Source organism: Nelusetta ayraudi, unplaced genomic scaffold (genome assembly GCF_046127955.1).
Source record: "Nelusetta ayraudi isolate G7.1 ecotype Tasmania unplaced genomic scaffold, CSIRO-AGI_Nayr_v1 ptg000151l, whole genome shotgun sequence".
In the NCBI taxonomy this organism is placed as follows: Eukaryota; Metazoa; Chordata; class Actinopteri; order Tetraodontiformes; family Monacanthidae; genus Nelusetta; species Nelusetta ayraudi.
The window spans coordinates 11,190-36,232 of NW_027466201.1; the positions used below are offsets into that span (position 1 = coordinate 11,190).

Here is a 25,043-nt window from a genome sequence, read left to right on the forward strand (position 1 = left end):
GGGGAGGGGGGGAGAGTCTGCTGTATTTTCCGCGGGGCTGTTTCTCCCATCGCCGCCGCGGTGCACAGGGGATAACAGAAGGTGGGTGGGGGGGAGAAGCGGCAGCCATAAAATGAAGAAACGCTATGTGGACGCCAACCGACTGCGGAAGATGAAGAAGCTGAAAATCACGGAGAGGCTGTCCGAGAGGTAGCTTACTAGCGCGCGAGCGGAGCCTGACGGGGAGGCTGCTTTTGTTGTGGTGGCCGTCTTTGTGTGAAATTGTAGCCGTCGTCACCTGTCTGCCGTCCTCCCGAAGCGTTGCCCGGCCCTTTTTCCTTTCTTTCTTTCTTTCTGTCTTTCTTTTTTAACAGCGGGTCTTCGGCTGGGCCGAAACGCCGGGACGGACGGGAGGCGCCGGGTTCACCGTGCGAGTTCTACTTCGGCCGCACCGTTTGTTTACAGAAAGGCAGAAATCCGCGGCGGTGCAAGTTGACGTCGGCCTGCTGCTCGCAGCGTTACGTCTGCTGTGTCACCGCTCTCCGTGGTTTTTTTTTTTTTTTTTTTTTTTAATATCGTCCGCGTTAGACTCGCACGTGTCCTCCTTTTATTTTCTTTTTCTCGGGAATAATGTGTTGGAAGTCGCGCGGCGGAAAAAGGAGTGAAACGCCAATTTGCCGCTTTTCGGCGTCACGGCAGAGTGTCTAGACAGTCCAGACGGGAAAAGATTCGCTCATTAAAAACCCCACTTTTATCAAGTTTGGTTGACTTGAATGTTGAATGGGGCGGGGGGGGGGGTCTTACGTAATACGTAAAATATATAGGTTGTGTTTCCAGGCAGACGCTGAAACGTGCTTCAAACATTGGGAACTGCCAGTATCTGCTTATCCTCCTTAATTGAGATTGTTTATTGCTTTTGTCGCTAGTTGTTGGGCTCATTTTGTTGTTTTAAATACAATACTATAATTAGCATGATGTATTTCAACGTTGTTTTAATTTCTGCGCAGCTACACTTGAGCAAAGCTCGTTTTTTTTTTGTTTTTTTTTAATGCTTTTTGCCGTCTTGAATTTTTGATTTCATTCATATTATTTTATTTAAAAAAGATTAGTAGCGTTTCTGAGCAAAAAAGTGGGACAAATTCTGAGGACCTTTGTCCAAATAAAGAGAGGAAATTCACAAGTGTGCACAGGAGGCAAAGGATGCTGTGGCGCTCCATCCCTCCCTCCCTCCCTCTCCTCCAGATGAAATATTGCCATGGTTACCAAACAAAGAAGGGACTGATGTGATGGCAGCCTATGGATGAGCAGAACAAAGGGGTAACGCACAACCTCTGTTTAGCTGCTAGCTGCCCAGCAAGATGTAGCGGAGGAACAGTCATTGTTCCGCTGCTCCTCTGCCCAAGAGGACGGACCGCCCGTTTAAGATGAACAAATTATATTATTCAACCACGCAAATGTGTTTATTTGTTGTTGGGTTTTTTTTAATTAAATTATTAATTATTTTTTTCACTGGTTATTTTCGTCACCCGTACATGTGTGTGTGAGTGTGTGTGTGTGTGTGTTTGATGCTTTGGCTTAAAAGTCTATTTTTGAAGGGCTTCAGAGCGCTACTGAAGAACCGGCGCCGGCCAAGACAAAAACTGTTTCTTGTGTTTGCGCGAGAGCGATAAAGCCGCGGGCGTTGGCAGCCGTCTCGCTGATCCTTTTGTCTCCCCCTCAGCGCGTACACCGTCCTGAAGTTTATGATGATGTGGACGCTGGTGCTGCTGGCCGACTTCATCCTGGAATTCAGACTGGAGTATCTGTGGCCGTGCTGGCTCTTCTTTGGCAGCGTCTACACCACGTTCCACTGCCACGGGCTGGTGAGGGAATTGAACGCAGCGCCGCATTAATATGCGTTTGTGGTTTTTTTTGTTTTGTTTTTTTTTTGTAGTTTTGTTGTTTTGTAATAACAACACAAGTCTTCTGTGTATCTGCAGGTCATCTGTGTTGTTTTCGTCTGCGCTGCGTTCACCCTCGACATCTTCTGTTTGATTTTCGTCCCCCTGCACTGGCTTTTCTTCGTGGCCAGCACCTACGTCTTATTCAACTACATATGGCACACAGGTGAGTGGCTGCAGCGTTGACTGTTCAGCAATGTTGTCAAGCGACGACGATCAAAGATTTCCTCACGCTTTGCGCTCTCTTTGTCCGAGCAGAGAAAGGCATCTGCATATCGACGGCGTCCCTGTGGATTCTGCTGGTCTACACGGAGGCTTCGCTTCGCCTCAAAGACCTGAAGACCTCTCACGCCAACCTGTCTCACCTCTTTGCCGCACACTGGTGTGTTGATGTCATGCACGGCTCGACAGAGTTGTGGCACTTTCCCGATTTAAAATGGGCAAGAATTGATATCTCACTGGGCAGATTTAGGATTTATTTTTTTTATTTTTTTTTATTTTTATACTCTGCATTGATAGAGAAACAAATCTTTGGCTGTTCTGACAATTCACAATTTCAAATTTCAAAACTTCAATAAGAGATTAGTCAAATTAAAAAAAGCACTAATACGACTGTTCATTCGTAAAATTGGATGCTGCCCGGCGACTCGTGAAACTAATTCAAAGTTATGGACAAAATCCTTCCCCAGCCCGCTGTGTGTTATTATCAATCGCCGTCAATTTAGCGCGCCCAACTGGGTGACGCTCCAAGTACGCAGTGAAAGTGGGAAACAAATTACCACGCCCAAAATATTTCTGAGATTTGAATTGTAGCAGGAATCAATTAAAGTTGTATTTGCACAACAGGTATGCGACTTTTCACACTCTTTCCTCCTTCTTCGTACCCCCCCCCCAGCATCGGATACCCGGTGGTCTACCTGGGCTTCTATGCCACCTGCTATTTCACCAACATCTTCAAGCTGCGCATCCAGAAAGCCGTGCAGAACGACAACGACTTCCACATGCACCTGCTGCAGAACTCGCTGCCTCCCGTGTTGCAGGTTTACCCCAAGAGCGGCTCAGATGGCAGCGGCTGTAAGTATTTTTTTTTGTCGTATTTGAAGTTTTTTTTTTTTTTTTCAGTCTCTTTTTTTTGGTACCTACTGGACAGGGATGAGTCACACATCCTGCATAGTTAATTTTTATGCAGTACATCCGGGTAGGGCTGTGCCATTGATCCATTTTAAATTGAAATCGGATTTATTAGTCAAGACCAGTGTTGTTGGGATTACTCCATAAAAGTAATCCAAGTACTGATTACGGAGTAGACCTTTAAAAAGTAACACACACACACACACACACACACACACACACACACACGCACACACGCACACAGTAATCCTGTTACATTACTCCAATATTTAAAAAGTAGTTTAATTACAGTAGTGGATTACTTAGTAATAGATTACTCGCCAACAGTGGTCAAGTCGATGTTAAAAGTAAATCTTAAAATTGATTTTCCTCTCGCATGCTTCCGGGCTGTGCGCCAAAGTGTGAAAGTGTTGCACTTTATTCATTCGTCATTGTTCAAGGTGATGATGATGACAGACAGCTCAGGTTGTCACTTTCTCCAAAGGGGGATTCATTTGTGTTTGGTTCTTAAGTTTTCACTTTATTCCCAAATAAGGGAACTTCATCTCCGCTTATGAAGAACCCTTTTCATTTTCATGTTTGACGTTTGTTGAGAGTGAGATTCTCACTTCATTAATCCCAAGGGATTGATCTTTGTTTGGTCAAGAAGGCTGTACATTTTGTCACTTTACTAAACCCAAGGAGGATTTACAGTATCTTTGTACTGTATCGTTGCACTTCATAACCAATAGGGAAATTTGTTTGTTATTTTTCTTTAATAATAAAATATTTGAAATAATTTATTCCATTGTCTTCTGTAGTTTTACCAAAACAATCTAAGAGAAAAAAAAAATCGTGATTTTATTTTAAATGTCCAAAATCGCCCAGCCAGGACAAAAGAATCTATAAGAGGACTTAACCTAGTTTTTCCCCGTCTGTTCCTGCAGGTTCAAAGTGGAAGATAAAGCCCGACTCGACTCAGTACCAGTGCCAGAACGGCTCTCTGGTGGCTCACGACGAGGGCCACATGGTGGACTGCCTCCAGATCCGCACCGTTGAGAAAGCGGCGGACAAGGGGCCGCAGGAAGTTAAGGCGGCCGAGCCGAACCGACGGCCGTCGCCGCCCAAAACCCCCGAGTCCAGAGACTCGCCGCACTGTGCCGCGACGGGCCGACCGGAGCCGCCTGCCGCTCCGGAACACCTACCTCAAGATGAGCCGGCCAGCAAAGCCCCCCGGGCCGCCAAAAACCCCTCGCCCAAGGCCCGCCGAGGCAGCACGAACACTCCGTCGCCCCCCGCAGGCAGGGCGGAGAAAAAGCAGAGAGCGGCCTCTAAGGCGCCCAGCCCCAGCTGGGACGGGACGGACAGGAGCGCCGCGGCCGCTCACAGCCACCACGCCGAGCAGACCAGGTGCGGCTCGGCTCGGCTCGGCTCGGCTCGGCTCGGCTCGGCTCCTCCAGCCTCAAGGTTTCATTCCATTTCTTTTCGCTTACCCCCTCTGTCGCCCCCACGCAGGCTGGAGCAGGAGCTGAGGAGGCTGAAGGCCGAGCTGCAGGGCAGCCGGCAGAGCGAGCAGGAGCTGCGCAGCCACGTCTGCAACCTGACCAACAGCGAGAGGAGCCTGAGGCCCGAGGTCTCGCTGCTCAGGCAGTCCAACATGCTGCTCCAGAGCAAGTGAGTTTCCCGAAAAGCCCGTCTTTGGCGCCCCCCTGTGGAATAACACCTCAGCGGAACCGTCTGGCCCAGGGGTGGGCAAACCTTTTGACTCGTGAGGTTTGACAGAGGGGCCGGAGCAGGAGCAGATGGATGGAGTGTTTTGGTGACCCACCTCTTAGGAGAAAAATATATATCATGGGATGTGTAGAAAATATCTGATTAATGTCAATTGAAAAAGGAACAAAAGCGTTACAACCAAACGCTTTGTCTTTTATTTTCTGATTAAACGGTTGTTTTTGGCCAACAACTACACATACAAATTTGCTTAATATAAGACTGACTGAATTCAGTAAATACATCAGCTGATATTATCCATTCAAATTATAAAGGCGCTCATTTGATTCGATGAGATAGCACTTTATTTATCCCAAACACAATTATTGTGCCAGATGGCACCAAATTTACAATACAACAATTTCTAATGTTATTATTATTATTTACATTTTGTTATTTGTTATTTTATCAGATGATTGATCATTTTAAATGTGCTATTTAAATGGTTGATCCAGAGTCTCATGGATTCGTGAAGAATTTTGGTCTGAGCTCCACTCTCTGTTACAACGAATATCCCTTTTCAACCCAACCTGCAATTTTTTTGTCTCGTGAATCTATTTATTGTTTTGATAAGTCTCCCTCCCTAAATCATTTCCTATGATGAGCGTTTGATGGCTCCTCCTCAGGATTCTTTGTCTGACGAAAACCAAGCAGAAGGACAAGCAGAGCAGCGCCATGCTGGAGAAGAAGACCAGAGCTGAGACGGAGGCCAGACTGTCTGTGGAGAAGCACCTGGCCGAGCTTCAGGCCCAGAAACTGGAGGAGGCGGCGAGCGCCGCTCGGAGCCTGACGACCAGGTAAGCGCCATCAAATCCCCCCCCATCCCCCTCACCTCCCAGCAGCCGGATGCATGAAGGTGCCCCCCCACACCCCGGTCGCTAAGATTTCCTCGGGCAGCGTCATGAAGTCTGGCACGCTGCCAACTGAGCGTTTTTGATATCGCGCCAGTTTCAGAGCAACGCAGATATTTATTGCTCTCCTTCTGACCAGACCGGCAGAAACGGAGAGCTGTTCAGCTGGTGACTCATGTCTGAAACTGCCTGAGAGCTTCTGTTAGATTGCCGAGAGGGATTCAGCAGGATTGGGGCTGTTCTGCGGATCTGCTTCCAACATTTCTGGCGGAGCTTGTTTGCTGAGGAAGGAAGTCATTTAAAGGTCCAGTGTGATATTTAGCTTGATTTGTGCTTTGTATATTGGTAAGACCTTAACATACTGCACATAAATACTCATTATATATTGTATATACAATAATATATATATATATATATATACACAAGAGAGTACCGTCGGTGTGTGTTGGTTCTTGAGCAGCAGTGTCTGTACATCATGTGTGTGTCTTCAAGAATTGTTTTGGAACAGTCAAAATAAAATGCCCTTTCAGATTTAATACCAGCACTTGCCTTGTGTCACATTAACATAATTACATACGCCGGGACCACGCTGATACATGATCGGCGTCGGGGGGGAGGTGAGGGGCCGGGGCGCTCAAGTGTTTCCTTTGCTGTGTCATGTGGTCTCACCCCCTCCAGCGACTCCCCTCCCTCCCTCTCACAGTCGCTGTCTCCCCGTCTCGCCCACAGCAGGCAGGAACACTGTGAAACCCAAATGTTGAGGAAACGGGCTAAAGAGCTAGAGACAGAGTGCAAGCAGCTGCAGCTGGAGTGTCAAGTGAAAGAGGGTCGCGTGCTAGAGCTAGAGGGTGATGTCGAGGTATTATTTTTTTAATTTATTTTTAAGATGTTTTTTTTTTTTTTTTTTTTTTTTTTTACCCCTTCCACGTTATTTGGGAATGAGCCTGTGATTGTTTTGCTCAGTGTGCTGTGAGTCTCCAGTGGTGCCGTGTCTTCAGTTTGCTCATGTCGCCTTTTCTGTTTAATATTTTTATTGATGTGCATACAAGAATGAATAACAGAGGTATCCACATACATCTGTGTGCAAACAGTAAAAGCAATCTTTGAACCTATGTATACACCTTTGCATTTGTATATTTTTATATTTTAAAGAACAGCACTAGGAAAAAAAAAAAAAAAAAAAACAAGACAAAAAAAAAAAAAAAACAACTAAAATGAGATATTCAACAGTCCAAGCACATGAACAAAATACAATTATCCGCGTAAGAAATCATGTCGCCTTTTCATTTTATTTATTTTTTTAAATTTATTTTTAAGTTCTTGCCGCCTCGTGACACAGCTTCTCGAATGGCTTCACCGGTGTGTTTGTCAAAGTGTTGGCCTGCAAGTTCACATAATTCACTCTGATGTCGTGTTGGTAATACAGCAACGGCTGTTTGTGTTGTTTTTTGATGTTTTGGCCTGCGCATGTTGTTGTGTACTGTGCTGTTTATTTTAATAGCAGACTCTCCGTCAAGCATGCTGAAGCCACATTAAGGTCTTTTCATAATCACTCTGCCGCTTTTAAGAGGGGGAGGGGGGGGGGGACAAGTAAATGGAGTAATTTCATAAAATGTTGCACATTTTTTCACTGTGTTTTTCGTGTGGCCAGCCAGATTCATCATCAGTGCGTGGTGACTGTTTGTTTTTGTTTTTTGTTTACTCTTGAGGTGCATTGGTTCCCCGAGCAAACAAACACAAATGCGTCCATCCACACATAAAGAAAACAGAGAATCGGACGACGCAGAAACGCTCGGGGAACCACTGCGCTTTTTTTTTTCCCGCCTCCTCGACGTCGACGTTTTCCTTTTCTTTCTTTTTTTTCTCACGATTATTTGTTCACGTTATCCCGCATGCTCTCCGGACTCTCTCTGCAAGGCTCTGGGGAAGTACCGCTGCGTGGAGAAGGACACGGACCTGCTGCTGTCCACTCTGTCCGCCATGCAGGAGAAGGCCCAGCACCTGGAGTGCAACCTGAGCGCCGAGACGCGCATCAAGCTGGACCTCTTCTCCGCCCTGGGGGACACGCGCAGGCAGCTGGAGATCGCTCAAGGTAGCTCACTCTCGCTCCTCGGGACTCCCTTTCTTTCTTTGTGCCGGAGCGAAACCGGTCAGACCCGACGTTAGCCGCACGTTGCTGGCTAGCGGCTAAGCCCAGGGGTCAGCAGGCTTTTCGACTGGTGTGCCACAGTGAGTTTTAAGATTTGACGGAGGAGCCTGTAAATATGAGGGATAGGTAGAAAACATGTCACGTGACTGCAATGTCAATTGGAAATGAACAAAAGCAAAGTTATAACAAAATCAGTGTCTTTTGGAGCCGCGTGGTCTTTGGTTCTTTGCTGAAATGACTCTTGAAACACTGAATGGATGAAATTCAGCGATTTTTTTTGACTCACTTACGATTAATTTAATTTCGTGTGGACCGTTTTCAAAAGCTTAACGGGCCGCGTATGGCCCCTGGGCCGTAGTTTGCCCAAGCCTGGGCTAGCCTCTGTGCATCACAGTTCAACTGCCATAGCCGATGTATCACAAATAGAATAGAATAGAATAGATTAAAATAGAATATAATGCCTTTATTTATCCTACAGTGGAGTAATGTGCACAATTACAGCTGCATATACAGTACTAAGAGAAGATGGAAAAAATTCTATCAATGGAAAACAAAATAAGGTTTTAGACACTGGCCCTTTAATCTCACTAGCTGCGTTTCCATTACCTCTAGAATTGCACAAAACGCTTATGCGCTTCACATTCCATTTGATGGAAACGCCTGCAAATTGCAATTGTGCCTTGTCAAAATTTTTAGAAATATCACTTTCATTTTGCGAAAATCCGTAATGGAAACACAGCTAGTGACTCACTTCACCTGTCAGGAGACCATCGCAACAAGGGCATTTGAGGAAATCCAAGTAAGCAATCTGAGTAGGCTATCTGTGGTTCACAGTAGTGTATAGAGGAAAACAATACATTTAATGACATATATAGAAATATACTGTATCCGAATAAAATAAAGCCAATTGATGCCAATATTAGACTTTTAAATATTAAAAAAAAATGTTTTAAAGGGTTTTAGACAGAAGATGTTCTTAAAAACACTGTTGAAAAGTAGGCAAAAGCAACTTCTCTTTCCACTTGTGGATGTTTTTGGGATGTTCCGTAAGAGAGTTCTCCTTGGGTTGGCTCCGTGCTCCTCAGATAAGGTGATGAAGCAGGACCGGGAGATCCGGGAGATGAAGCAGAAGATCGCCGAGGTGATGGCCGTCAGCCCCGGCGTTTCCTACATGGCTCCTCGCCACCCGGTGCCGCAGTACCTCACCAAGCTGCTCAACTCGGAGCGCTACATGCTGACGCCGCGCGCGCTGATGTACCAGTGTTTGAAGAAATAGCGCCTTGGCCTTCGTCGCCGTCCTCAGACTTTTATTTATTTATTTTTCTCCCGGGGTGAGGGGGGCGGAGCCGAACGGCCCCGTTTGGCCTGCGGACGTTTACTACTACTACAAAAAAAAAAAGCCAAATGACACCACGGAGTCGTCTTCTTCCAGCAGCGAGTGGAACCGTCACGAGAATCCACGAGTCGAATGCCTTTTTGCTACGATGATGGTGCTAACTTGACATTGACCCTCGATCACCTGACAGCGAGGGCTGAGAAGTCTTGACCCCCCGAATATTTGTTATGCAGAGGCGCCGTGTGCTAACAACAAAATGAAAGTGTTTTTGAATTTCCGAACGCACCGTGCAGCAACTCGGAAAACATTTTCTGTAGAAGAAAATCTGCCTTGATGTCTAAACAAGCACATTTCTTCTCACAGCGAAACCTTGAATTCGTCTTCGGTGTGTTTTTTATTTCACTTTTCTTTGAAATAGGCTGGAGCGGCAAAATACGATACGACAAATGGAGCGCCGTCAAAGTTTCAAAGTAACCGGCTGAAGTCGAGGAAACGCCACTATCATGGCCTGATCAATGAATTTGGTCGATCAAGAGGTTCAAACTAAAGCAGCTAAAGGGAATTTAGCCATCAGTCTTTCTTTCTTTTTTTTTTTAGTTTCCTATTCATTCAATTGTTCTCAGTAGGGTAAAAAAAAAAAAACAAACATAAAAAAGCCCAAGTCAGATATAAAGGTTTACATTTCATGCTGCGAGTGGTTTTGATACTTTCTTTTTGGCTAAAATGTGTTTTTCTTATACAGGATTAGCTTGAATCTTTGTTGCAGAAATGTTTTTTGTTTTTTTTTTTCAATGGGCTCACTTAGATATCTGAAAAAAAGAGAGCTTGGCTGACATTACCGGTGCCCAGTACACCTGCTTTGTGTATTTGGTATTGACAAAGTTAATCCGTACCTGAAACATGAAAGTGTGTGCTACAATCATCTCTGGCCCCTTCGACTTGATGGTTGCCGAATGGCTCGGCACGGAAGCCAGATTGCTCTCAACAAAATAACAGTGAGCAAACTCCTCCTGTAACTTGGTGCACCCATTGAATGGAGGAAAACGTATTGGAAGTATAAAGTCCAGCACAGCGTGACAAGAGATGTAGGCTGAAAAAAAAAGTCCCTCGGATAAAGAATGTCGGTCAGTTCAACTTCATCAGCTCCAACCCAATCAGTCTGTCAGGCTGGAAAAATAAACTACGGAAGTACTCACTCGATACGGTTATGGAACCCAAATATTGAAATACCTCCAATTCTTTCAAACGATAAATCTATGAAACAACGTTTGAACATTTTCAAATGATTTTTCAATAAGATTCTCTTGTCTGTGGTCTGTACATAGTTCATTAAGATAAACTTTGAATGGCGTTGGAATTGTGCGTTGAGTTCATAAGATTGATGGGAAACGCAATTCCGAGCAAAAAGTTAGGGTTACAAAAAAAAATATATACATATATTTATGTGTCCAGTCAGTTTGGACGTGTCAGGTATTTGTATGAACCATTTGTGACTGAAATCCGGGAAACAATCTTTAATGATGTTTGGCGATGAGAAAGAAAGGGAAAAGACACGGCAAGTCAAATTGGATCGTCTTTTTGTAGCTGGCGGCTACATCGTTAGCATTCGGCCGCTCTTGGCACCTATAACACTCACGGTGCAAAACAAGGGGCACGGGAGTGTATTTTCACACAGACCTCGACTGCATTGGAGGCGGAAGACATGGTGGACAAATTCAATTACTGTGCCTATATGCTGTATCTTAGTTTCAAACTGGGAGCTAAAACAGATTTTAATGTGAAAGAGTAATGTGTTTGCATTGAAGTGCTATGTACTGTTTTTGTATTTATTTTTTATTATTTATGGGGGAAAAAAAAAATAATGTGTACAGAATTTAAAATGCCCACGCAGCTAAAAAAAATTCACACTCACGAACTTGGATGTCGCCATTTTTGGTAGCTTTTTATTTAGTGTGTGTTTTATTAGGGTGTTTTCTAAATGGGGGGGAATTCCGGGGGGGAGAAAACAAACTATTTTTTAGTCTCGCTGTACTTTTATTATTATACTGCTGTAATTTTGTACGGCACTGTGTTTGTCGGCATGTAATGTGTTTTACCCAACTGCTTATTCGAGCACACATTGTGACATTGAGTATGTACATCGATTTTCTTGTACAAGGGCTAATGGTTTAAGATTTCGAACAAATACTTCAGTGACACTCTGAGGGTGGAAATCAAAAGTCCTGATGCACCAGGATGGTTTTTTTTTTTTTTTTTCCTTTTTGTATAAACAATTTAAACTGTCTCACCTGAATCTGTTCTATGCACAATGGTACAAGACAAGATTTCCTTGTGTGCGATTTTTCATTTAGGTCTGACATTCCGAATAAGTCTGTACGCACACTAGGTTAGGGTCATGTCTCCAGTACACAACATCATTTCTCTATATTATACCCGGTTTGTCGAGTCGTCGTTTATGATCGCTTGCGATGGAAGCCCGTCTGTTTTGTAGGAGGTTGGTGGTTAATTCCCCCCCCCCCCCCCCCCTCGACGTAAAGAGAAGAAGAAGAGTTAGCTAACTTGACCTGGGAGCGAGAGGGATTGTGACTCAAAGTAAACAACAGTTGCAGGTGAGGAAGTGTATTGTTATTTACGGTAGAAGGTCACATCACACACCCTCTCTGTCTGTTCACAGCAAGCTTCTTTTTTTTTTTTTAATTATTATTATTATTAGCGAGAAACAGAAGCTGACCATCCAGGTTTAGCGTTATATCAGACATCATTTCAGCTAAGGTTAGTATGTCCAGCTCGTTCACGTGTACACTCTGCAAAGCCACTTTGTTTTGGCCTACATGCTGTGACAAACTGCGCCCTCTAGTGGTGGAAAAACAAACACACGGAATGCCTCTTTAAATGCGTGTTAAAATAAAACCATTTGGGAAAGAAGCAACTAAATCAAAGACAATTCAACAGGAAAATATCTTAACTATTTTTTTACAGGTCACAAACACACAAGGTTCAATAACTGCCAGATACTGAAAGTTGTGGTTATCCTGGGAAAAAAAAAAACCCAAATGGGCTGGAAAACCACATTTTTTTTGACAATTCAACAGCCACATAATGAAAGTTTGTGCGGACGGCCTATGTTAAAATGTCGATCTATGACGTCATTAAGCTATTTCAGACCTATTTCTCCTTGATTTTATTTTAATTGGCGGCTGGCACACAACTTGAAGGCGCATTACCGCCCCCTTCTGGACTGAGGATGAGTAGACTCGCTGATAAATTGAATCATCACATTCCAATGGGATTTTATAGAATTTTCCATTAGGTTCTCTCCTCATTTACCGGAATTGATTAAATACTTAAATTGGCTCATAACCTAATTTTATTTTTCCAAGAATGATTTATTGTTTAATTATTTTAAGAAGCAAGAAAGAATGCTCAGTGCAAGCCTTTTACCACAAGCATTGTAAAAGCCACACTACTAATGTTTAAAGAGGACCAGGAAATAATTGAACAGCAGTAAACCTTTTTTATAATTGACTTTTAAATAAATCAATTGCATTCATAATGAAAACAGTCATATATATTTATGTGTTTTTGATTGTTTTTTTTTTATTTAGTGCATTTATTATCAATAACGTGTTTAACTACTCGTTTAATTTTTCACTTGAACATTTATCTGTATCTATATTTATCTTCCTTTTCATCCGGCTGCACCAAAGTGACAGTTCCTGGTCACATGTTCAAACTGTCATGAACATCCCCACACCACCACCCAGGTTGGATCACTTTTTAGGGTTCATCTCGCTGAGCTACTTAAACTGTTGTTGGACTTTAAAATCCAAAGGGTCCACAGACGAGATCGCCGGCCTCTGACACCACAGCCGGGCCATGATCACCCTGTGAAAGTGGAAAAACAAAAGATTAATATCTAATGACATGAATCATCAAATGAATCCATAATTCAAATAAAGTTCTACCTATATCATTCAAAATGCAATGCAGCATCGCATTTGTGTTGAGTGATAGGAAAAAAATTGGGAGGGGGGGTGTTTCAGACTTTGAATGAAATGAAACCAACTTACCAGTGAATTGATCTTAGAAAATGTTTGTTTTTTTGTTTTTTTCGACATAAAAATCACAAGTCAAAGCAGCACTGCTCGTAAAAAAAAAAAGTTATAGGTGGTCAAATGGAGAGCCCACCGTGTGGCGGGAGTTGATTTGTGGCTGTAAACAACGCCGGCTGTGGGGGGATGTGAGCACCAGGGATCTTTATCAGCCGCGGGGAGAAGAGGAGGTGGGGGAGGCCGTGGGTGCCACATGGTTTGAAGAGCCATTGATGAAGCTCCAAGGCATGTGGAGGATTGGCTTATTGTCTGGAATGTTGGGTGGGGGAGAGAGAGAGAGGAACTCTTGCAGGATCCAACTTCTTCTTCTCTACCCTAAAAAAAAAAAAAAAAAAGGAAAAAAGATGAAATGAAATGTTGAAGAGCAACCTGAAAACTCCTGAGCAGCAATAATGGAGAAACAATGACTGACCCCCCCCCCCCACACACACACACACACACACACATGGATATTCTTTCTCCTCCTTTTCCTCCTCCATTCCCTTTAAGTGCAATCTGTTGGCTCGCCAGTTCAAAAAGAAACTGAAGAAATCTGCCCGCCTCCCCCTCCCTCATCACGCCATGCTGCCAGCTTCTGTTACAGTGCCACTATAAAATATTCATCCATGGAAAAATCTCTTTGATTCCAGCCGGGGGTGACTCGTCTTTACGCGCGCCAGGGTTGAAGTCATGTAACTCAAACTGGAGCGTCGGCGGACTTGAGCTGCGCCACTCAAACTCTCTGTCATCATCACAACACAGCGGCGCAGGGAGGGAGGAAGGACTCCGGCTCGGAGCCGCTCACTTTTGGGAGTTTTGGAGGTTAAAAGAAACAACATAAAACCAACACCAACAGCAGCAGCACGGAAGGATGTCTTCTCCCTCTCCGACTGGTGAGTTCTGGCGAGTGATCGCTGAAAATTACGCGCAAATTTAGCGTCCGTGAAGAGGCGCTGGGGTTCTCCTCCACGCTGAGGACCTGCTGGAGCTGACCTGAAATGACCGGTGCGTGGTCGGTGCTGGCGTCAGACGGATGGATCGGCGCAATTTGTGTTATACATTTAAAGCTGAGCGCAGGTATACGGACTACAGCTACATTAACTATAGCACATTATTTTGTCCGAAATGAAGGTGGAAAGAAAAAAAGTATATATATAAAAAAAAGATAAATTACAAGCGCATTTACTTTTGGTTTGATATATTTTTTTTAGGCTTGTGGGTGCATTCAGGGACGTAACTTGAACAGGAAAGTGCGGGAAAAACGACATTTCAAAGGTCTGAACCGACACCAGAGACCCGGAGTAGGTTTAGCGTTAAAGAAAGAGTTTAGAAGTGTTTTCTCGGGGTGAGTTTTGTCTGCATGTCATGGTTTAAAATGTTCAAACCTCGAATTCAGCGAAAGGGGGGAGGGAAAGAGGGAGAAAATTAAAAGACACAAATAACGCCGAATTTCCGGATGTGAAAGTCGATGTTTTGATCTATCGAGTGCATTTTTCAGCCGCTTCTTCTTCTACTACTACTTCTTTTTCTTCTTCGGCGGCTTCCTTCCCTGTGACGTCACCGACTATTTTATTCAGATATTTTGTCCTTGTTTACACGTCGGAGGAGGCTGTTGTTGCTCTCGAGTCGATATTTTCTGGCATTTTTGAGAAGGTAAAACTCACTATAAGACTACCTGGTGCCGTCGCCATCCTAAGTACCAAAAGGCCAAGCGTTTTTGTTGTTTGTTTTTTTGCTTGGAGGGAAAGTGTTGAAGGGGGACAAATAGCAAAAGAAAATTGCCATTGACTGAAGTTGTCTCGAAAATATCGATCACACCCATTCAGCTATTCAACGTCATTTTAAACGTGCCATTCCCCCCGAGATGGTGAAGTAAGAAGCTGCAAGAAGGAAGTAGAAAAGTTTGGGATTTGCTTCAGAGGGGGAGAATGTTTTAGCTGAGATTTTAAAAAAGTAAACGAATGAGCTGTGTTGCCCTTTTTTCGTTTTTTAAAAATAGTGCCAAACGAAATTTGCGAGTCTTTGAGGAAGAGAAGACAAATGAATTGCTAACCTGCTTTTTTTTTTTTTTTTTTTAATCTGTGCTTCATAATCTCCATGGGTGTGGAGAAAGTGGCGCGAAAATACGAGTTTCGTTTTTGATTTAAATGTATTGAGATTCATAACCAAAGCAGACATGCGTGACGTTTGCGTTTGAAAGGTTTTTGGCTGTTTTGCCGTTGTTCACACCTTGATAAGAAGAGAGTGTGGCGTGCACGGGATGGCCTGCGATGCCCCCTGCTCGCACCGCCCTCCAGAGGATGGGGAGATCGCAGGCTCCTGGTGTCTGGAATGCATGAAGCAAACGACAAATATTCGGGGCCCTTTGACTTAAAAAAGAGAGAGAGAGAGGGGAGGAAAGAGGAGAGACGAACCCACTGAACCCTTTGAACCGCATTGACGGGGTAAAGGCAAATTTCCTGCGGGAGTGTGCGGGGCTGAGGTGTGGGGGTTGGGTGAGGTTAGCTGGGGTGAGGGAGTGCAAAGTCTGCTCAGAAAAAGTTTGCTATTCAAACAGCTCAAGAATGCACTTCCTCTGCCCGTCAACTTTAAAGGATTATTGTAATGTGTTTTTGAGTGGGCAATTTATGGAGTAAAAAATATATATATGATCAGAGTCCAGTTTTGTAACAAACCCTTTAGTGACACTAATATGCTGCAAGAGTTAACTTCATGCTAGTGGCTCTTACCAGCTGAAATATGTTTTTAAAGGAAAGAACATCTTGTCTTTTGAGATGTTTTGGTGTTGAAGGTTTTAGTATAACGTAAAGTTTGCCAGTTGGTTTCTCAATTGAGCAAAGTGGCTAAAACAGAGTTGAAAAAGACTATCATTATTTTTTCATTTTCTGGCCTTGTCAAAACCTTTTTAAACAGAAAGAGTGGAGCACAAAGCTAAAATATGCAGTTAAAAATTCTAAGTTGTTTCATGTAACATGCCACAATTTATATGGCAAAACAAAGTTAAATTTCACACAGGAATGTGCCATCATGTTGCTATGTTCATCACATCACAGCCTTAAAGTCACGAGTTTGAAGTTGTGCAAATCATAAATGTATTCTTTTTCATATTTACGTTTGCTCATTTTTCAATCAAACAATTGACTTTTGTTTTCTTTGACTTTTTCAGAAAACAACACAATCTTACTGCGGCAGCAAAAGAATAAAAAAAAATTGACTTTTTTTATAGAGTGTGTATTTTTTCAGTTAATAAAAAGAAAAAATGTAGGAAGTTGTTATTTTTGCAGGAAAAAATGTTTTTTTTAAATTATTTGTTAGCAAATTTGAAGAGTGAACAAAAGTTTAAAGGAAAGACAAACAAAGTCTTAAAGCAACTTTGAAAACGCTCTTCTTATTTCTTTGTATTTAAAAAAATTGCTAAAGTAAAGTATCTCTTTATGCAAGATGTTCATTATTTCCTGATTCCTCGAAGTTTTTTTTTTTAATTGCAGAAGCTAAAATAATAGGCTAAAGTTATAAACACAGAAGAAAAGGGAAACATTAAAGCAAAACTACAAAAAATGTAGGACAAACAAAAGTTGAATTTTAAGATTTGTTTTTAGTTTGTGAATATAAAATAAAGAACGTAAGAAAGAAGGAAGGAAAGAAAGAACAAAAGTAAGAAAGAAGGAAAGAAAGAAAGAATAAAAGTAAGAAAGAAAGAAAGATCACAACTTTTACTTTTTGCAAACATTGAAAAATAAGTATTTATTGCTGGCATGCTTTCCTGAACATGCAAAGGGCGAAAAGATTGGACAAAAGTTTTTAAAAGTTTGAAAGAATTTTAAAATGCAAAAAAAAGAGACAAAAACAATTGATATTTACTGCGAGTTTATGGTAAAAAAAAAAAAAAATCTAAAGAAGTTCACATTTAATCAAACGTTAACAACTAATAATGATTCTTATCCTGCACACCAAGTCAGCTTGATCGCACACTAACATGTGTTGAATATTTTATTCCAGTCTTTCATGGCCACTTGGCTGACTTCAACTCTCTCTCCAACTTTAAAATCCCCGCTGATCTCTGATTCTCGTTCCTCGTTGGCCTCCTGTGAGCAGCCACGCACGCTGGACCCTCGGAGCCGCCGCTCTCACGTGTCGCGCTCTAACGTTGGTTTCCACCAGGGTCCGTCCCAATCAGAAAGGTCCTGTCAGGATACAACATCTGACACCGCCACCCAACCCTGTGACCCCGACGGTAATTCTGCGGCCGCCGCGGAGGCCTCCTTCCTCCTCCTCCTCCTCCTCCACCTCCTCCACTACAAGCATCCTCAAAAACACGGCCTTCTTTTTCAACCCTGCCACCCCCCTCCTTCTTCTTCTTCTTCTCTTTTTTTTGTTGCCTGCCTGCGTGGGGGGCTGGGATGCACGGCTTGGGGGTAGGGGCAAAGCTCATGAATTCCGGAGGGTGGGCTCTTCTAGCCCCGGTGGGTGGAGATGGGGCTTGTTGTTTCATTCCTCCAACGTGTTTTTCCCCCCTTTCCCCCTGTAGCCGGGAATAACCCCCTTGAGAAATGTTCCGTGTGTTTGAGAGCAGATACAGGAGCTTCTGGCTGCTGGTCTGCCCCACCCCCCCCACCCCCCTTTCAACGTCTGCTTTGACTTTTTTCTCTATGACACACTTTTCATTTTATTTTTACTTTTTGCACTGTTTAAACTTTAAAAAAATGTTTTCTTCTGCAAGGTTTGACCTAAAGTGTCTTTTTTCTCATTATTTAATTCCATTTTAAAGCAGGTGTTTATGACTTTTTAAAGACAGAAATACTTCAAAATAGCTTAAACAAACTGTAGGGTAACTTTAACCAACAAGTATATTTACCAGTTATTGCGTTATCCTTTTATTTTTTCGCCCATCTATCTTTTTACAAAGAGTAGATTTGACCAGATTTAAGATGGTCTAGGATTGTTGAAGATTGTTTGTCTCAGATACTGAAGCTTCTCACTGCTGGTCTGCCCCCCTGTTCAGAACCAATGTCTGCTTTGACTTGTTTGTCTATGACACACTTTTTATTTTTTATTTTTTTGCAATGTTGAAACATTCGAAAAAATGTTTTCTTCTGCAAGGTTTCACCAACAGTTTCCTTACCTTATTCAAATGTGTTTAGCACTTATCATAGACAAAAATACATCAAAAACAAATTGTAGGGGAACTTTAACTAACATAAGTATAAGTATATTAACCAGTTATCGGGGTATCCTTTAATTTTTTTGGCCATCTATCTTTTACAAAGTATATGTTTGACCAGGTTAAAGGCGGTTTAAGATTGTTGAAGATTGTTGAAGACGTTTAAGGATTGTTTGTCTGAGATGCTGAAGCTTCTGGCTGCTGGTCTGCCCCCCTTTCAGAACCTATTTCTGCTTTGACGTGTTTCTCCATGACACACTTTTTATTTTATTTTTTTTGCACTGTTGAAAAAATGTTTTCTACAGGTTTTCCCCAACAGTGTCCCTTTTATTATTTAAATCCATCGTAAAGCTGGTGTTTATGACTTTTTAAAGAATAGATGAAACAAACTGTTGGGTAACTTTAATTAGCAAGTACATTAACCAGTTATCGTGTAATCCTTTTATTTTTTCGCCCCTCTATCGATTACAAAGAGTAGATTTCACAAGATTTAGTATGGTTTAAGATTTTTGAAGATTGTTAAAGCTATTTTAAGATTGTTTGTCTCTATAAAGATGAGAGAAAACTAGCTCAAACAGAGGCCACTATGACATGAGAGCCACTGTGTTGTCATCGCTCACATAATCATTTGAAGTCCGGATTTTTTCTATTTTGAATTTTTAACTCTGAAAAAGGACATGTTTCTTTTGTTTGCTCACTCATCCAGAGAGGAGATTCAAAAAGGTCTTCAAACTTTTTCTTCCTGTGTCTTTTCTCCCCATCTTGCAACAAGAAGACAAAAAAGCAGCCCAACCCACCCCAACGTCAGAGCTACCGTGTTATTAACGTCTTTTTCGGTCCCTTAAAAACAAAGCACTTTTCTGGCTGTCGCTCTCGTCCACCCCCTGACATCTGCACATCACGCTGACGGACCGCATCAACTTCCCAGGTTGTTTTTCTGCCTTTCTTTTTTGCGGCCGCATTCCAAAGCTGTGAGTTCAGCCAGCTCTCCTCCGGTGCCCACTATGATGCTGGGAGCAAACTGGTCGTACACGCTCGAAACATGAGCTCAAAAACAACATGTGCCTTTGCACAGTGTACAGAAAAAAAATATGACACTGCTAACATGCTGGATTTTCAATTGTAGGTTGTTTGAGAAAAAACTAAACTCGACCCTGATTAGTTTAAACTTGGTCTGTACTTTAATAAAAACAGACTTTTAATGATAGTTGGAGTTTAATATTTTTTTTGTTTCCACACATCACTTTTACAAAGACTTCTTTAATTGGAAAACATGCTGCCTGTTCTTCTGACACGTCTATGAAATGATAAATATATTCAGGCCTGACTCCAACATATGTTTTTACTTAAACAAACACATTTTTGTTGCATACATTTCAGGCCTTACTGAAACAAAACAAACAAGAAAATGCAAATGTTTGATTGGGAGAAGGAATAAAATCAAGACTTAGGCTAAAAGGCTAAAACTAGCACACACCTGATGATGCTGAACTTTGTTGTCGCGCTATTATTTGTCTCTTTGTTTGTTTCCCGTGTTGTCTCTTTCCCGCTGCTATGGCTACACCAATTAGCCACAAAGGAGCCATTAAAGTTTAATCGAATCCCGTCTAATCTCATCCGACAGTATAAATGGCTTTGTGTAGCCAGCCGCTAATGATACAGTCGCAGAGATCAGGAAAATTTAAAACAAATATGCTGCACAACAACGTGAAAGCGACACACTGCTTACATGTGTTTATTTTATTTTATTTTGAAGGGCAGCTTTGAAAGATTTGATTGTAATAAATCATGTTGGCAAGAATGTTAATACTTTGCTTCCTGATGTCACACTTGTTCTGCCACTGAACCCATGAGCAGGTTGCGGCCTATAGGCAATCTAACCATCTGCACACTTTATGAAAAATAGAAATTCTGGTTACAAGCTAAATTTGACACACACACACACACACAAAAAAATCTTTAAAAAATTATTTTTACATCGATACATCTTCTAAATCTTACCAATCAAGTAAGTAAGTCAGTAAATAAGAAAGACTTTTTTATATGGCACCTTTCATACAAGAATTGCTTTACACAAACAATAAGACAAGCAGCAAAAGCAAAAATACATCGAGAAATTAATAAACATCATATCAGAGCCCAAGGTTCCAATAGTCTTACAATAATTTTGTTTCAAAAACCTTGATAGTTTAAAATAGTGCAAGATAAAATTGATAGTGAAAGGCATTTAAGGGCATGGAAATGAAGGTAATTGTAAAATTAAAATAATAATAATAAAACCCTTCTGTCCTCTCTCTTTCTTCACTCGCTGTGTAATATATTTTACCTTCCCACTTAAGGTCAACCAGGGTTTTAGATTTTGTTTAGTGTTTGACAGGAACAGCCACGATACATTTTCTATTACTGAGAAAGGGTAAACTATGAAAGATAAATTGAATAGCTCAAGTCCTTTCAGTGTAATTATTAAGAGAGTGCAATAAAAGTCGAACAAATTCATTGGTGAAGAGGGTTATATTTATCCACACAAGTCTACAACCTTTAGCAATTCAACATTAGCTTCAACCTTCTTGTTTGATTGGTGGAAAGTTCAGATTCAGCCGCGGGTTCGTCAACGAAAGGTTCCACCTCGAGCCGTCAAACCGATACCTCAGTCACGTGACGCACGGGTCCTTTAAAAAAAAATATCTCCGCTCTAATCCACGGTACCCGCTAACTGTGGGTTGCGAGTGCGACTCCTCTTGAGTAACGGGAGAGAGGGAGGGTGGTGGGCGGAAATTAGCAGCAAGGGAGCATGTAATTGACGGAGTCACGTGTTCCCACTACGGGAACGGGCACAGCCAGCTCGGGAGCGAATGAGAGCGAAGGAGGGAGGGAGGAGGAGGGGGGAGGGAGAGAGAGAGAGAGAGAGAGCGGCAGTACAGAGGTGGTGGCGGCGGCGGTGGAGAGAGTGAGGAAAAGGGAGCGAGAAGAGAAGAGACAGAGGGGAAGCGGCGGCAGCAGCGAGGAGAAGAAGAAAAAGAAGAAGAAAAGACGGACATGAGCGAGGCGGCGCGGGGCGGAGAGCACGCCGTGCCGTGCGAGCCGCGGTGCTGCTGCTGCTGAGCGGCGGGATCGAGGATGTGGGATTAATGGTGACGGCCGCAGAGCCCGCCTTCGCAGAGAGGAAGCTTCTCTACCGCAACTTGGGCACAGGAGGGTCCGCGGGGAAACATGGCCGAAGGTTATTCTGCAATTATTATCATTATTCAACCACTGCTTCCTTCACCACCACCACTCCGGACTCTCTCTCTCTCCCCCACACACCTCTGTTTTCTTCTTCTTCTTCTCCTCTTCATTCTTCCTCTCAGTGGAAGGAGCGAGGAGGAGGAGGAGGGAGGATGGTCGGCAGTAGTAGCGGTGGTGGTGTGGGGGGCAAGGTGCAACGCGATCGTTGAAATCCCAGTCTTGATAGGTTTCAATCGTAGCAATTAACGCAAACAAACGTACCCGCACCGCACCGCACCGCAAGGCGACCCCCGCATGCAAAAAAATTGAGAGAGAGAGAAAAACCCACACCACGTTTTTCTCCTTCCCGCTTTCTCGTCGCGATGCGTTGGTCGGATCCTCACGCGTGTTGTGCGTTCCTTGTCGCCTTTTTTTTTTTTTTTTTTTTTTGCGTGCTACACCTGCTTTGCCTTGCGCACGCGCGTGCACGCGGACCCCCACAAACTCCTTCTTTCAGCCGCGCTTAGACGCTCGATGAAAAAAACGAGAGAAAAAAAAAAGAAAAGAGGGAGACCCCCTCCCCTTTTTTTCTCCTCCTTCTTCCACAAGTTGAGCCACACTGAGCATGCCCGCCCGCCCGCCCGGGCGGTGCTCGAGCCGGGAGGCGGACATCTGTCAACCGAGTCAAATCAACCCGCAACTTTCCCACCACCACCCGCCCTCCACCTTTTCTCCAGAGTGTTGTTTGTTGATGCCCGTAGCTGTAGTAGTAGTAGTAGCAGCAGCAGTAGTAGTACTAGTTGTTGTTGTGGTTGCGATAGGGAAAATTTTCGACCGGCCTTGAACTTTACACAGCCCGTGTTATGAGTGTTAAGGGGCGGCTTCCCCGAACTACTTCTCGTCGCTTTGCGCACCCACACACACCCTACTATAAAGTACCACTAACCAACGACTCCGTACAAATGTCTTAACTTTACACTCATGCCCCCTCCCTCACTTATTCCTTTCTCCCTCCACCACCCCCTTCTGTTTCTCCCTCCCAAGGAGGGCCGTCTAAAGGTGGCGAGGACCCCGCCAGGTCCGCCGAACAGGAGGAGCGGACTCGGCCCCAGGTCCTGTCGGGATCGGGCTACTGCAAGTGGTTCAACGTCCGAATGGGCTTCGGATTTATCTCTATGACCAGCAGCGAGGGAAGCCCCGTAGACCCTCCGCTGGATGTTTTCGTCCACCAAGTAAGCAGACGTCGACCACGCATTTCCTTAAACAAAAACAAAAATAACTACTTTGTGCCATTCGGGTGTTTTGAAGCGGAAGGATATGTTTTTTTTTTTTTTTTGTCGTTACGGAGAAAAGGGGGGGGGGGGGGGTTTGATGGTGGTAGGTGGGGAGGGGAGGTGGGACCCCACACGCCAAATTTCCTCTTTCTTTGGGTCACATGCGTCCAGTTTCCCCTCCCTCGTCATCCCACCACCACCTCTTCTCCTCCTCTGTTAATAACAGAAAAGAGGGGGACGACATGTCGTGTGGCTGTGACACGGTTAGTTTCACACTTTGGCCCTCCGATGGACGAGAGCAGGTCGCCCCAACATGTCGGAAGCGGGGGGACGACGACGACGTGTTTTTCCGTATCTTCTTCCGGCTGCTGCCAGTGTCCACCACCACCACCTCCGTGTTTTGGGTTGTGTGCTTTGTGTGTGTGTCCCCTCTAAAACTACAACTAAACACACGTTGTTATTGTTGTTGCTACAAGTCGTTAAAGCCTCGTTCGAGTCAATTTGTGGGTCCGGCCCGGTCTATTTTCTTCTTTTATAAACAGGCGGACAAAGGGCAGCCCTCACCTTCCCCTCGCTCATTGTTACGTCCGTTACATAGACAGCGCCCCCTCCCCATCGCGTACGTAAATTGGCTCTTAGACAGATTTGCGTTGTGTTGGAGGGGATTTTTCTGGATGCTGCTGTGGTGGTGGTGGTTGGGTCAGATGTCAGCAGCCATGCAGTGGTGAATGAACAAAGACGGGCACGCTGAGTCGCTACGGCTACATGGATTGATAGGTCAGTTGTGCTTTTTTTTTTTTTTTTAACCAGTGGGAATTGCGATTGTTGGCCACCTATTGTCACCTCTTGTTGAAAATTGGCCCTAGGAACCGATTAAATGATGCCAGAGATTTTTTTTCTCTCTCTCTCTCTCCGCCCACTTTTTTATTGTACCTTGTCACAGCGGTCGGTTTGCGGTGGATGTATCCAGCTGTGCCAACACTGCAGCGGTTATTTCTTTGTGGTATTTATCGCATTGCATCTTCTTTTTTTGTGCGTTTATCATGTTTTAAATACTTCTATAAATATTACCTCTGCGTGTACTGTCCAGTTTCTGCTAAGACACATGGTTAAATAGGACAGTAGTGGGGCAGCAATGTTGAACCGAAGCATTTTTGCATTCATAACAGCGCGCGCATCGCGATTCAAATTGACGAGGAGACGTGGAAAGCCACAAAGTCAGTTCGGGTTGTCGTGGAAAGTTGAAAAGACGTGGATACAAGCAGAAAGCAGGAGGCTGTTTTAAACAGGTGAGGCTTGTTAGGCTGCAAAAAGCTTCTCCAATCAAAAGGTTAAATCTTATCTCAGTTGAAGCAAAGTGGAAAGCGAAGGCTTTAGTCTCTGTTTTAAAAGAATCACAGGCTGCATCGGAGAGCTGCAGGTCAGAGATGTGAGCGATGGATGACGACTAATGACACATTTGAGAAATGTCAGCTGCCTCCGTGCATGTTTTGCGTTTGGTCAACAGGAGGCTGATTAGGTCTGGGTGCTCATTAAATGTTCAATTTTTTTGTGCTTATGCTTATGTTAGCTTGTGTTATTTTTTGCGCATCGTTTTATCTGTGTTTTTCATTGATTAAAACACTTTCATAGTTATTATTTATTTAAAAAAAAAAATTCATATGAAATTTTTACCTAAATTCTGCCTCAATAATTATTTCTTTTACTCACAAAAATGATTAATTTGTCACTTGGATGCATTAGTATCTCATGCTCATGAGTGCTCTGAGAGTTTACTTTTTTTTTTTAAATTATACTTTCGCATTCATCATGTTATCGTAGTAATAATATTTCGTTAATATTATTTTGAACCTTTGCTCCCAGTCTGCGTTGCTCTCGTCTCTGCTCTCCAGAAATGCCTCCGCCAAGTGCACCAGTGCAGCTGGAGTGAAAAAAATTTACATTATAATGTGGTCGGTTTGCGACCTGCTGCACCAGACAGACGTGTTGGCCTATGGGTGTTTTTTGTTTTTTTTCTCCCCCTTTTTTCCCTTCTTTTTCTCAAATCAAATGCATCATAAGGCTCGAAAGCCTCGGTGTGGCATTCTGCGATGACGGACTCGATCTTATTTCTGATTTCCCCAGATGCAGCGGAGAAAGCTTTTTTTTCTCCCCCTCGCTGTTTGTTTCCCTTCTGCA

General features: G+C 43.4%; 2 protein-coding genes across 5 annotated transcripts in view; both read left to right on the forward strand.

Annotated features, from left to right (window-relative positions):
- The first annotated feature begins 1 nt into the window (after position 1).
- On the forward strand, positions 2-11,419 carry LOC142879972 (macoilin-like). Of its 3 annotated transcripts, none has more exons than XM_076013558.1 (11): positions 2-189; positions 1,700-1,841; positions 1,959-2,085; positions 2,178-2,301; positions 2,815-2,993; positions 3,977-4,439; positions 4,545-4,703; positions 5,426-5,596; positions 6,380-6,509; positions 7,568-7,742; positions 8,885-11,419. In XM_076013558.1, exons 1-11 carry the CDS (start codon positions 113-115, stop codon positions 9,073-9,075), a joined length of 1,938 nt encoding a protein of 645 aa, XP_075869673.1. In that variant the 5' UTR covers positions 2-112; the 3' UTR covers positions 9,076-11,419. The 3 variants fall into 3 exon arrangements, with proteins under 3 accessions (XP_075869673.1, XP_075869674.1, XP_075869675.1); XM_076013559.1 differs by having other exon boundaries at positions 6,383-6,509; XM_076013560.1 differs by lacking the exon at positions 2-189 and adding an exon at positions 1,092-1,296.
- Positions 11,420-14,036: 2,617 nt separating this feature from the next.
- The window catches only part of lin28b (lin-28 homolog B (C. elegans)), a 29,394-nt gene continuing 18,387 nt past the window's right edge, over positions 14,037-25,043 (forward strand). The window contains exons 1-2 of one of the 2 annotated variants that reach the window (XM_076013502.1): positions 14,037-14,119; positions 22,636-22,823. In XM_076013502.1, the coding sequence (XP_075869617.1) occupies positions 14,098-14,119; positions 22,636-22,823 (210 nt within the window). In that variant the 5' untranslated portion in view covers positions 14,037-14,097. Of the gene's footprint in view, positions 14,120-21,313; positions 21,608-22,635; positions 22,824-25,043 lie in introns of those variants that run through there. The other variant, XM_076013503.1, reaches the window with a different exon arrangement.